Below are 13,077 nucleotides of genomic sequence, written 5' to 3'. Positions count from 1 at the left end.
AGCATTCGTAGGACAAATTGCCCTCTTCCTTTCCTATTTCCCCCAAAGCAGCCAAATGCACCAGGCAAGCAGACATTGGTGTGACAGGTATAAATAACAGTGGTGTCCGTAGATGTAATAATCTGCTTCTATTTCAAAGGTCATGTATTAATGTGTATGGCATTAGCCATAATGGAGCAGAGAATAATTACATGTTTTCTGTTGCTCTGTGATAACCTCTGCTGTATTTCAGGCTCTTGCAGTACCAATGACTGGTTCTGCTTAATATAAAGCTTGGATGCTGGGAGTATGTGTGCTATGTCTTAATTTTTTTTCTGCAACATTTTTGCAAAAACCACAGTCAGATCTGTGACTGTGCTAGAGCGGTGAATTGCTCATTTTTGTAAAAACCCGTGGGACTGTGGGGTGCATAATTTGGGAGGACGTAGACAACTTTGTCCAGATGTCAGTAACGTGGAGAAGCTCACTTGAGCAGGACCTACGCCCTGGTTTTCAATTTGAATTAAAAATCTGGTTTAAATTTGAATTTTGCAGAACAAAAGGAAAAACATGTTTGATGTTCTGACAGTCACACTCCATTGTTTCAGGTCTCCTTCTTGCCTTCAGAATGTCATACAGCTTTCTTGGTTCTGGATTCTTTGTAGCTTTAAATAAATCTGGGCAACAGACCACAGAGTTACTTTATCCTACTGCACTTGGTTTCTTTTGGGGCCTGACTGTACCTTATCCTTGCTTCTGTAGGACTTAGCTTTGGTACAGACTTCAGCAGGTGCACTTGGTTTTAGTTCACCACCACCAAGTCAGTCTCAATATGACAACTGGGTTGCAAGGCCATTTTTCATGGAAGTGATCCATTGAACATATTTTGTGATTAGACTGTTAATGATGCCTGCAAGATTAATTATGTTAAATACTTTTAATTCATTTCTGACCAATTAGGATGAATTAAGCAGATCCTTTTGCTTTGGAATCAATAGCAAAGCTTCCATTCACTTCAGGATGGTCAAGACAGGGTACTCTGCCTTTAAATCTGGTAACTGACTCATTTTCCAGGCTAACTGGTACTGTACCAATCCTCTTGAATGGGAAGTTGTGTATAAATAACTTGTGGGGTCACTTTTCAGGAAAAAAAACATTTCTTTTAGTACCTATCCTTGTTAATAGGACTTTTATATTAAAATATACTCAAAATTAGGATGACTTCCAGAAGACTTCTGCAGTTGTAGAATATGCCCCAAACCGTGTTTCATTGTCAAAGATAGCAGGTATTCTCCCAGACAGGGCAGAATCGCTGCAGAGTTGGGGGTCACATCCTTGCTTACTTTGTCCCTTCTGGAGCGTGGGAGATGGTGTCGGCAAAGAACAGACCAAAGTGTAAAGTTCTGGCAGCTCTCAGGTAGGTGTGGAGAAGTTTTTTGTGACCTTTAGCTTTTAGATACATTTTATGTGGATAATTATACCATAATGCAGATAATACCATACAGTATTGCCAATTTTTTCTTTTTAATGTATCTGATTTCCTTCTCTCAAGAAGTACAACAGAGTGAGAGATAATACTCAGAATGGGTAGACAATGCAGGAAGAGCCACATACCACCTAACTTTGAGCACCTGAATTGCTTTGGCCATGAGTCTCGTTGCCCTGGATCCTTCTGAAGGTTAGTGGGGGCAAACAGTTGCTTCCAGATAGCATTTTGGGAATTGCCAGTGTGTGTTCAATCACTACAGACTCCCTGAACCTCGTGGTTTTCTTATGGGGGACATGCTGCCGGTGGGTTTTTCAGAATGCTGAGACTCTGGTCATACAGGACTTCAGCCCATCTTCAGTCAGTCCTCAGCAAGAGATGTGCAAAAGCTCAGAGCTAGCCAGTAACAGAAAGGATTGTGTAATACGCTGTGCCCAGCCAAATCTACTTTGTAATGAATGTGGCAGGGATTTTTTTTTTTTCTGGAGGCTGTTGGATGCAAGTAGGATCCTATAGTTCTTTGCAGACTGGAATTTGTAAGAAACTCTAAACATAACCATGTTCCTGTTGAAAATCTGGTTTAAATAAAAGATTTCCATGCGAAAGGGTTGGGTTTTTTTTCAGTAGGAATATTCTAAGCAAAACTTTTTGTTCTGGGCAGAGAAAGGAAATCTTTCATTTCATTGTATTGGGAATATGCTTGAGGAAAACAGTTTTCAAATTCATGGTGTTTCAGCCTAGCTAAATATGGCCTGTGCTACTGAGGGGTTCCGCACCATGTCTTCTCAACTCCTGCGTTAGATTAGGCCGTTGGGAGAAGCCTGTTGCCTAGATGATTGCCTGTTAACTCAGCACCTTTGAACCCAGTTGATCCTGGTAGTGAAGCAAGGGGAACATTTGCTTCCATCCATCTGGCTCATCCCGCTTCAGCTAGCGCGAGTCTGGGGTTTATGGCCAAATAATTGAGGCAATTCTTGCCAAATAGTTCAGAAAAAAGGAATACACCACAGTGAATATCAGTACTGTTTCTGTTTAATGCCTGCCCTTCATCTCGTAAAATTTAGGAGTTGCTGTGAAATACAAATTTTCCTAATAGTTGAGGCTTTCTTTGTAGGTGTAATGATTTGGTTCCTTGGCTTCCTCTTGACCATAATGTCTTTCTGGTTACAGTTTTTCCAAGTTATGAGTTGTGCTATCATTTTCTCAGGGTGATACCCTGGAGGAGAATTTCTGAGTGATTGCCCATAAAGCTAATATATATCTATGCCATTGGTATTCAAAGGTGAAAAGCCATGAACAAACTGTGCTCTCTACATGTGCCTACAGCTCTCTAGGTTATGCAAATTGAGCAGGTGTGTAATTATTAGAGAACCTTATCAGGTAAGTGGCAGGGATTTAAGTTCAACACATCCAGGTTTTTGAAGCATGTAGTGTCGTTAATGCGTCGTTACAGGCATCTCAGAAACCCCTTTTTTTTGAACTATTATCCAAGAGACCAGAATATCTTTGCAGTAGAATACTTTCTCTTAGATATTAAGGATTTGTATGAAGCTATATTGTTCAATTAAACATGTACTTTTTATGTGGCAATTGACTGGTGGCAAGGGTGGAATAAAGAGCTTAAATCCTAGAGAAATGTAAATGCCTATACTGCGTTTAACGCAGTCATTTTGAGGTTCTTGTTGTGGCCATGAAAATAAAAACCTACCGACATAATGGGTTAATGTTTTAGCTCAGATTTAAGATTGGTCTTCATAGCAGAACCCTCCACTTATAGATCTGCCAGTTAATTCATTTGGGAAGAGGTGTCCTTCCCAGTTCATGTTTTGTGTGGTATATTAAAAATTCAACCAGAGATCATCTGCTTATCCCTCTTCTGTAAGCACCTTGCATCTACACAAGTAGGATGAAAATGCTCACAGCCCCACTGCCATTTCATGCTAGAGTATGTTCAGTCCAGCCATGTCCAGTAAGAAAGCTCTGATCCACTGGAATTCGGTGGCCTGGCAAGGGCCAGTCTGTCCCTGTTCACACCGTTTCAATGGGTCTCTATGTATGTGGTGTGGCGTTGCTCAGTGAGCTGTATGAGCTGTGTGAAGAATTAGCTGCTGTTTAAAATATGCTCTTTGGAGTCAGCAAGGCTGCTCTGGCTTCTCTTTGGATAAGCATGGAGACTTAGAGGGACTTGCTTTGTGGTCTTGGAAAGTGAGGAGCCATGACATATAGCGCTCATCCTTAGAACATTTTCCAGGGTGTGGCAATAGTTCTTAGTGTTGATCTAATTAGAAAAATACATGTTCAGTTCTGATGATAATTTGTTGTGATTTGGTATTTACCATATTTGGGAAAACTTGATGCATTATTGTTTTACTCTTTATGTCTAAATTTTCCCTAAAGTGATAAAATGATCCTTGTTTCAAATATTCTATCTTTATTTTTCCTTTTAATGAGAGGTTTGAGCTGATTTGGGGAATATGTTTATTTTTTCCCAGTATTTTCTTCAGCCCAGAATTTATTTATTCACCCAGTTTTTGTCAAAGGTCCTGATTAGATGTCTGTGTCTGGCTTTTAAATCCTTGGAAATTGGAATTTCTTATATCAACGTTGTCATTGCTGTAGTTACAGGTCATGTGCTTTTCTGTTTTCAAACCAGACACTGAACTATAATTGTCTGATCATTCTTAAACTGTTTAAAAAAGGAGAGGGGGGTGGGATGTCATAGCTGTTTGAAGACTAACCCTGGAATAATCTCCACAGTATTTCTAAGGATATAAATAGTTATATCTGTTTCTTTTTTTCCCCAAAATTTGTAATGTTAATAAATTTTCTCAATGCAAACAGCAAACAATGCACCTTTATTAACAGTGGGATGGTGAATGAACATCACCAGTCCTCTGGCTGAAAAAACATGGTCACTCCAAAAGAACAGAATGAAATGAAATGAAATATGATGCTTTTAAAATATATATTTCTGCCCTTGATGAGAAAATGGGAGTACAGGGAGTCCATATAATCATCCGATCTTCTGCTCAGTGTCACGTGAGTGGATGTATACTGAGAGCAGGGCCTTTAGCTGTTCCACCCCGCGGGAATCCTGCCCTCGCTTGTACATCCCTGGTTCTCAGTGTAAACCCCCAAAACATGGTGAATCCGGGTTCCAGATAGTTTTCCAGCTGTGCCTGTGCTTGTTTGGCATTGTTGTGTGTACAGTAGCAGGGTCTAGAAGCCTTAGCTTTGATTTGTAGATGGTAAATATAAACAGCTTCTCTTTTTCTGATCTGTTTGCTGATCTCTCTGGTAGTTTCTGTTACTATGTTTTAATGCAGGAGAGGCACTCACTGTAGCTTTGTTTGTAGGGTACTTCTTGATCAATGAATGGGAAACTATGACAAGGATGTTTGTCAAACTTGAAAGTAGCAGAATCCATTGCTCTAGTGGTGTCTTTTTCAAAAAGATCAGATCCTTTATTATTTACTGCACGCTTTTTGCTACAGCTGCAAAATAAGTGGATCTATTTTGCCTAGACAGGAAAAGTGTACTACCAGCAAGTATTTTATGTGAAGTTTTGTCTCTCCCTTAGACTGAATACTTAGTATTTTGAGTATCTGGTTGGGTTTGATTGTGTTTTATAGGTACGGGTTGGAGGTGCTGATGTGCATGACATGCTTTGGGACCCCTCGCTGTATCTGACTCTCAGCTATGTTGCTGTCTTAGTTTCAAGTTTCTTGAAGGCCGCAGTCTTCCTCCTTTGTTCAGTCATTGTACCTTGCTGTAGACAGTGGGGTCATTGTCTGGAGCTGGTTTGCCTAGGCATTATGGTAATGTAAGTAACCATATGTAATACAATAATAAGACTTTTAGTTTAATTCTCCTTATTTAAGTCCCTAGGTAGTTCACTTGGATGAAAAAGATGTGTTTAACTAAAAAAATATTTTTTGTAGAGATGAGTTGTTTGCATTTTACTCATGCAAAACTGCAAGAAAAGTCAAATGCTTCAGTAAAATTCAGTTTGCTTTGAAGATACATGCTCAAACTGTAACATCCTAATAGAAAGAGTGTGTCTGTGAAACGCACACCTTGGCGAAAAATGAGTCACAAACAAGCTGTCTTGTAAATCATCAAAAGAAACCCATCTCTGAAAGGAGTTTCTCTTTGAGAACAGTTATCATGTTGTGTTTCCCTGAGATTCATCCCAGCTGTTTTGCACTGGACGGTACAGTAGTATTCACAGGACTGCAAGCAGCTGAAATTTTCAGTGGTAGTTAGTGTTATTAATACCTTTTATTGATTTTTTTAAGCAGTTATATGCTGATCTTCTGAGATGGTTCTTAGCATTCATAGAGGCAGCAGTCTGTTAAACACTAAATCTTCAGGAATGTTGTTTGTATTTTGGGGGGAATTAGAGGTTGGGGATGTTGATCATTTTAGGAGAAAAACATTCTATTTGTTACATAGAACAGATAGATATTTCTGCAAGTGCTCTTGTTTCTGTTCTGCTCTTGTAGTCTGCCCTGTGATGCTGTACTTTCACACTGGAGTTCAGCATCAGCTTATCAGCAATGAGACTTCAAACAAGAACTTAATATTGCACTCAGCTGCATCATGGCTAATGCTGTTTCAGCATGTCATTGAATTGTCATCGGCCTCTGCTGAAATACAGACCGAACGGTAGTGGTGCTTGAACACAGGCTATGCAGGAGCTCGGGTACTTGGATGTGATTTCGCACATTCACCTGATAAAGGCATTTTGTATCAGTACCTGCAGGTATTGAAGCAGTGCTTCATTTAATCATCAATAGTGCTTCATTTAACCCAGTTATCAGTGCATTCGTAGTCTCCTGTAAGTTGTAATTCAGCTTGAACATAAGTAATAGAAAGTTTTTCTAAGGACATACTGTGTGCACAACATTGCAATTTAGGTGCAGCCTGGAGAAGAAGGAATCTTTCTGTGAGCTGCTTGCTAAAGACCTGTTACGTTCATGCTATGCTGTCTTCTAGGCATATGCATGGCCTGTTATTTGACTGATTTATGCTATGAAGTGGCCAGACCAGGAGCTGTTTCAGCAGAGAAGAATCTTAAACATAAAGTCCTTTTAAGGTATCTCAAGACGTGCATTCCAAACAGTAACCAATATTTTTTTAAATGTTAGCATTACGTTTGGAATTTTTGACCAGTGAATGAAGAGATCATTTTGTGCAAACTTCTTTCTAGTCACAAGTTTAAAACCAAATGTGTTTGTTTTCCTGATTCTGTGCCTATATTGTCTCTTTTCTAGGTCCCTCTGCACAGTAGTGTGTAAGTGGACGTACACTTCAGATGGAGGTTGGGATGACAGTTTCTGGAAAGTGATTGGTTTGGAAGATTTGGTGAAGGATAAGTATGAAAAAATAGGTATATCAGGGGGTTGTTTTGTTTTATACATACACGTAAAAAGGATATATACACACATATAAAATATATATACATATTAAAAGATCTGCTGTATTATTATGAATGTCAGCAAAAATGTAGCAGGACTTGAAGCTTCAAATAGGCTGATAACAAGGCTGGATGCCTATAGGTAGCAGCTTTCCTAAGTACACTTTTTACTCGGCATTGTCATGAAAAACTGTGTTTAAATTTTATATCTTCTGCCCTTCTAAAAGGCCTAGCTAGCCTTTCAGTACTGCTCAGCCCCAACAATAGAGAAGTAAATGGGAGCTTCAGCAGTTGATTGCGTGAAGGAAGCACCTGATATGGGTATATTGGATGGCAGGCTATGAAAAAAAGCCACAATGTAATAATTTATAGCTGTCACTGACAGCGTGTTTTGCGACCTGTACCAATCTCCTTTATAGTAATTTTGAGAAAAAGTGCTACTTCTGCTTGTTATTATCTTCATACTGTTTTTTCACTCTCTTAGAGCCTAAGTTTAATTAGAATGGTAGCCTTGCTAATAGCAATTCCTACAGCAGATATTCATTAAATGTCCATAATGTTAATATACCAGAAAATTTCCAGGATAACTTTATTAGACTTTCCCTGTTAAGTTAATGGACTTTTAATGGATGTCCTAAGCAGACATGTCATTAACAAGAATATTACCAGACAAGAATTAAAATATGCTCATTCATCAAAGTTAATTATCTGAAATTTCCTTTGATTTTTTTTTTTAATGTCTAGCACTTTGAACAAGTTTGTACAGCATTTTAAATGCAGCAACATGAAATGGAAATGGTGTAGGGAGGACTGTAGTGAAAGAAAACGTAATGAAATCTATAAACTTTTCTGATCATCACAAAATACACTAGAAGTCATTTTCAGGTTATCAGATAATTGTACTTGAAAGCTTCCTTGAATAGATTTCAGCTTTTTACCCTGCAACTGAAACTGCTTATGCAAAGGTGTAAAATATACTAGGAGTATTATGCTTTTAGCTTCTTGAGGTTTTTAATTTGAATATGATTCTTAAAACATCTATCATCAAATGTGGCTTTTAGCAAATCTTCAACAAGTTAAAATAAGGCTTCCAATAAATACATGTTTTTACCAGAAAATTGAACATCGCGGCAGCTGTTGGTCTCATGGAAGAGTATTTTCAAAATAAATTATTTATGAAGTGTAGGCTAAGGCTTTAATACAATATTTATGCAATGCACTTCAAGGACAGTGCAAAGCAATTTACCATTTTAAGTAACATACATGTTTTAAATGATAAAGTAGCCATGAATAAAGAGGGCCCTTTGTTGTGATGGAAGCCTCATAAAACTAATCTATACATGGCTCAACATTTAGCAGGACAAAAACCATTATTTTCCAATATCAGGCTTACATTTTTGTTAAAACACAATGTTTACAAAATAAATCAGTAAATTAACTTCTGTTGATAGGTATTTCTTGCAAGACAAAAATATTTTCCCGAGTTAATGGGTAAAGTGTCTAGTTCCCTGGGCAATTGCGTTGATTTTCAAGAAATGAACTGTAGAATACCTGAGTGCGTCTTGGCTGGAGTTGGAGAACCTCCAGAATTGCACCAAACTGCAGAACCTGAAGCTTCTGAAGAGCACCTACTTTTATTCACATCGAGAAATCCTTTGATTTTCAGATTCTCGGGCTGATTACCTTAGGTGTATCCAAAGTATAAGACACTTTTTGTTTTGCATAATAATGCTGAAACCTGGCCTTAGGCAGAATATATGCTTATTTCCGTGACCATTTGTCTGACCTTGCCTTTTTTAAAAAGGAAGGTGTTACATTCAGTGTATTTGGCTGTGTGATAAAATCACAGAAAAGCAGGATGGTGACCTTCATTCACGTGTCTATGAAGAGGGAGTAAGGAGCTCTCTGGATGAATGTGTAAACCACATCGCAACTACTCTTTCATTGTTTATCTTCTAAACTGCGCCTGTTGGAGACTTTTGGAAGGTTCGAGCTTCAGAAGGAGAAAAAGGCACCAAAACAGCAACTCACTCCCTGCCCACAGCTACTCAGCAATGCTGCGGTCTGTGCTGTGTGCAGTGGAAGTGCTGTTCTTTCTGCCACCCCTAATCTTAGCAGTGTCCCTCCCTCTACATGGGAAAATGGGAATGGTAGCATTGTTCCAATGGAAGTTTGGGATGTTTGCTTGTTTTCCTGAGTGTTCAGTGTTTTTGGACTTGGGAAGAGCACTCTGAATAAGCTCAGCTTTCCTTTACTTAATTTAAATGAATCCGGACACTGTAGATCCACCTGCCAAGAAAGTGCCATTCAGTCACTCGAGCAGCAGTGGTCAAACTGCAGCTGGAATGGTCTTGTGTGGTGGAGGACTCCTTCCTACCAGCTCCCAAGGTGTTGGCATTGGTGGCGAGGCACCATCACTGCATAGACCTCCTCCCAGGAGACCGCAGATGCTGCACTGGACACAACGAACACAGGCTGGCACCTTGCGCCAGCTCAACTCGGGCTGTATTTATAATATTGCTGCAAGGTGCTGTCCCGTAAACGAACAGTCTCAGCCGCCGCTAACTTCAGCACATTATACAAAAGGAAGGCAGTTTGTTTAAGTAACTCATATGGACAAACAGTCAGAGTGTGTGCTTCCAGGAGACACATCATAGTGTGCTACAGCCCACAGAAAAGAATTTGAAGCAGTAGACCTAACTGGCTTGCAGATGAAGGAATTAAAACTTGCAAGATAACCTAGGTAGGAGCAGGTTGAAGGGAGATTTTACATGGTCAAAAAGTCCTCCTAAAATGAAAACAAAACCAAAAACCTAGCAAGTCTGAAGTAATTCTAGTGGAATTTCCTTTTCTGTTCTCAAGCTTGTCCAAGTCCGTGTATGTCTGCTCAAGGTTTGTTTAACTCAAATACAAGGATGTATTTTAATGCTTGCACGTTCCCCCTGTAAAAAGAGATAAAAGTATTTTTCTCACATATCTCTCCTAAAAGATTAACAGGCTCTGAACCATCATTTCTTTCTAAACAAAGCAAAATGGCACAAGATAAAATTAGCAAAATTTTCTTCCTGTAACAAAAGTAAATACATGGTTTACCAGTTTAAAATAGACGGAAAGCTATGTGCGTTTTTTTTTTCATCTCTAGTGAAATCATTATTGTTTCCAATCAGAGGGAATTAAAGATTAATAGTTATGACTAGACTTTTTTGAAATAGCTTTAACTTTTATGATACTGGAAGTATTTATGGAAATTATCTAAGAAGAATTTCTTCAATGTACATATTTATTCTTATAAATATGTTTTTAAACATCACTTTTAAAATGAAATGTCTTGCCCTTTAAAAATGTATTTACTGTAATCAGAGTGGTGCTTCTGGTTCCAGGTAGTACGCTTCTCTTAGTTTCAGTTTAACTTAAGATATGACCTTGCTGATAAGGGAGACCCTCACATCTGACCTTTAGGATCTTCCACAAACCTTTCCCACATCAAGGCGTGGGTTCACATATGAAAATTCCCAGGCCTTTGACATTTTCTGTTTCTCAGAGCAGAGTGACCTTTCAGGGAATCCACATTGTTGTTTGTGGTCCCTTCTGTACATCATGAATTTATTGATCACGTTTGTGAAGGTAAAGAGTGTTATCTGGAGATACTACAAAATTTATTGATCCCATTAATTTGCCCACCAAGAGAGCAGAAGATGGCTTGTATTCAAAACCACTATGAAAGTGTTGTGTACTACAGGTATTAGCATTTGTCTGCTGTGGTGAAAGCACATGATGAGTATCTCTTTGTGGTATTATAAAACCTAGAAAGACATTAACAATTCCGTTAAAATTTCATGTACTATAGACCTCTTAAGGTACTGAAGCGTATATTCCATTTGGAGGAGAATGCCTGATAAATTTTTACCACAGCTCTCTACTTCAGGGGCTACTTAAGGGACCAAATAATGATTTTTTTATTGAATGGTAATATTTCATGCCAGGTCTTTTTTTGGCTGAAGATGGTGCCTTTGTCTGAGAGAGCATTGCAGGTACTGCAGAATGGGTTTTATTGTTCTTGCACATAGTGTGTTGAAGGCTAAAATGCTGTCTTTTGTAAAGGTGTGTTTGTCACCTGCTTTCATCTGTGGTGGAGCAGCACACTGATTTTAGTGAAGCATTTTTTTTGCAAAGCAAGCTTCATATTTGGAAATGTAGCCCTTCAACATGATAAGGATTTCATAAACCCGTTTCCCAGCTTTTCCTGACTAGGAATTTACAGCCACATCCTCAAAAGTGAATAAATACACAGCTCATACTTATGTGATCTTTATGAACATCTGAGGCAAAACTGAGAAGAGTATTTGAATTGTTTAAATCTCACAAGTTTTATGGAAATTCAGTGCTTGCCTTGAACTTTGAGTGCTTGAAATTAATATGCTAATGAAAATAACTCTTGTGTGGACAGATCGCGATATCAGCAGATAGGGTTTTGTAAACAACCGTCATCAGCAATCCTGTTCACAAAATGATAAACTCTCTCTTAAAATTGCTTGCATATTTTTCCTTAAACTTACATATGACTGGATAATATACAGATCAGAGTTTTAGGCCTGTCTTCAAGCAGCACTTCTCTCTCTGTTTCATAAGTCTTAAATTGTAGCTTTGCTTAGTTTGATTTAGCATAAGACTGGTAGAATTCTTCATGTTTGATTTTGACTTTGCAGATGATGGTGGTGTAAGCAAGAAGAGCCTCTGGTCCTTATATATCTTTCTACTTAAATCCCACTTTGGATCTTTCACTTACTCGTCCTTCTTAGCCACCTTCAAGAAGAATGCTTCCCATTTTCCACAGATTACCTCAATCCATCTCCAGTAGGATTTCTTCTGATTTTTTTTTTGTTTTTTGTTTTTAAATTTGTCTTTTCAATTAGGAAGGGTTCAACTGGACTCCTAAGTGTGTTTATGGTTAGTGGCCTTTGCTCCCATACATCAGCACAATAGTGTCACTCTCCCAGTTCCAGCAATCTGACTGTGCTTTAGTGGACAGCCCTAACACTTCGCAGTCTCTTGTCTGAAACTCTTCCCTTAATTCTAGGACTTCGGGGACTGGAAGCTTGATGTTTTCATGGTAATTGTGTATGCCATTTTTGAGTGCCCTGAAAAGAAGGCTCTGTAGAATTTGAAGATTGGATGTTTTTTTCTAATGGTCTTTGATTTGTAGTACTTGTTCATAAATTGGTAATAAAACTGTGTATGATTTGGGACTTCAACAACATAGCTGTGACTCTCTTGATTGGTACCTGCTGTCATTCTTACTGTGCACACCCTTTACAGTGTGCTGGCTTTTCAAATGTAGGTGCAGCTCTGTGTTCCTTTAGACATTCAAACAAGTGACAAAACAGCAGGCTGCTTATTCATGAACATGTTATTATATGAACGTTATGTTCTTGCATCTGCTAGTGTCCACTTCCACATACAAAACTAATGAATATAATGGTATTGTATACCTCACTTGTTACACTTAACTAGAGTCTCCGTAGGTGTGGTATTTTGTCAGAAGTCAGCTTTCATACTTGGAAGTTCTACTCATTTATTTAGATTTAGGCTGAAAATGGAAGATTCAATCCAGGGTGGGGGGAGAATACTGTCAATATTAACTTACGTTGCAGCAGCTGTGAAGGGAATGGTCAACCCATTAGTTCTGCCAGTTGTTTATCTCTTCCAAGGCCTGAGATGCCAGATGCTGCAGAGTATACGAGGGATTTTCTTAAAGGCTGAGAGAAAAGGATAATGATTTTTTTTTTTTTTTCAGGTCAGCTTGTAGCTGCCAGTTCTTCATAAAGCATGATTGTAACAATGAGCTTTTAACACCACACTTTGCAAATGGTAGCGAATAACAAGTAAAACTATTCTTTCAAGTATGGGATGCCTTTATCTGTATTTCTTTGGTCTTTTGCTATCCCCAATAAATTACAACACTTTACAATTTCAAACAAAATTAAAAGGATGAATCAGGATATTTACACTTACATACTGTCAAAATCTATGGAATTTACAACTGGAGAGTGTTCCAAATATGCTAACATTTTTCTGGCTTCCTGTCATTTCAGTCCTTCCAAGAGCTGTAGCAACTGTGAAGGAGCTGAAACTGGCACAGTGCAAAGAGGTTTTAGGGTGTCTCCTTCCTCAGAGCTTGAGGTATTATTTCATA

General features: G+C 38.5%; 1 protein-coding gene across 8 annotated transcripts in view; it reads left to right on the top strand.

Moving 5' to 3' along the window:
- The window catches only part of FGGY (FGGY carbohydrate kinase domain containing), a 220,808-nt gene that overhangs the window by 123,479 nt on the left and 84,252 nt on the right, over positions 1 to 13,077 (top strand). For all 8 annotated transcript variants that reach the window (XM_075424383.1, XM_075424386.1, XM_075424391.1 and 5 more), the window contains one exon: positions 6,742 to 6,857. In XM_075424383.1, coding sequence (XP_075280498.1) covers positions 6,742 to 6,857 — 116 coding nt within the window. The remainder of the gene's footprint in view (positions 1 to 6,741; positions 6,858 to 13,077) is intronic.

Source organism: Opisthocomus hoazin, chromosome 6 (genome assembly GCF_030867145.1).
Source record: "Opisthocomus hoazin isolate bOpiHoa1 chromosome 6, bOpiHoa1.hap1, whole genome shotgun sequence".
Classification (NCBI taxonomy): Eukaryota; Metazoa; Chordata; class Aves; order Opisthocomiformes; family Opisthocomidae; genus Opisthocomus; species Opisthocomus hoazin.
Note: the sequence above shows the minus strand (reverse complement) of the source record. Positions and strands in the feature narration are given on the sequence as shown.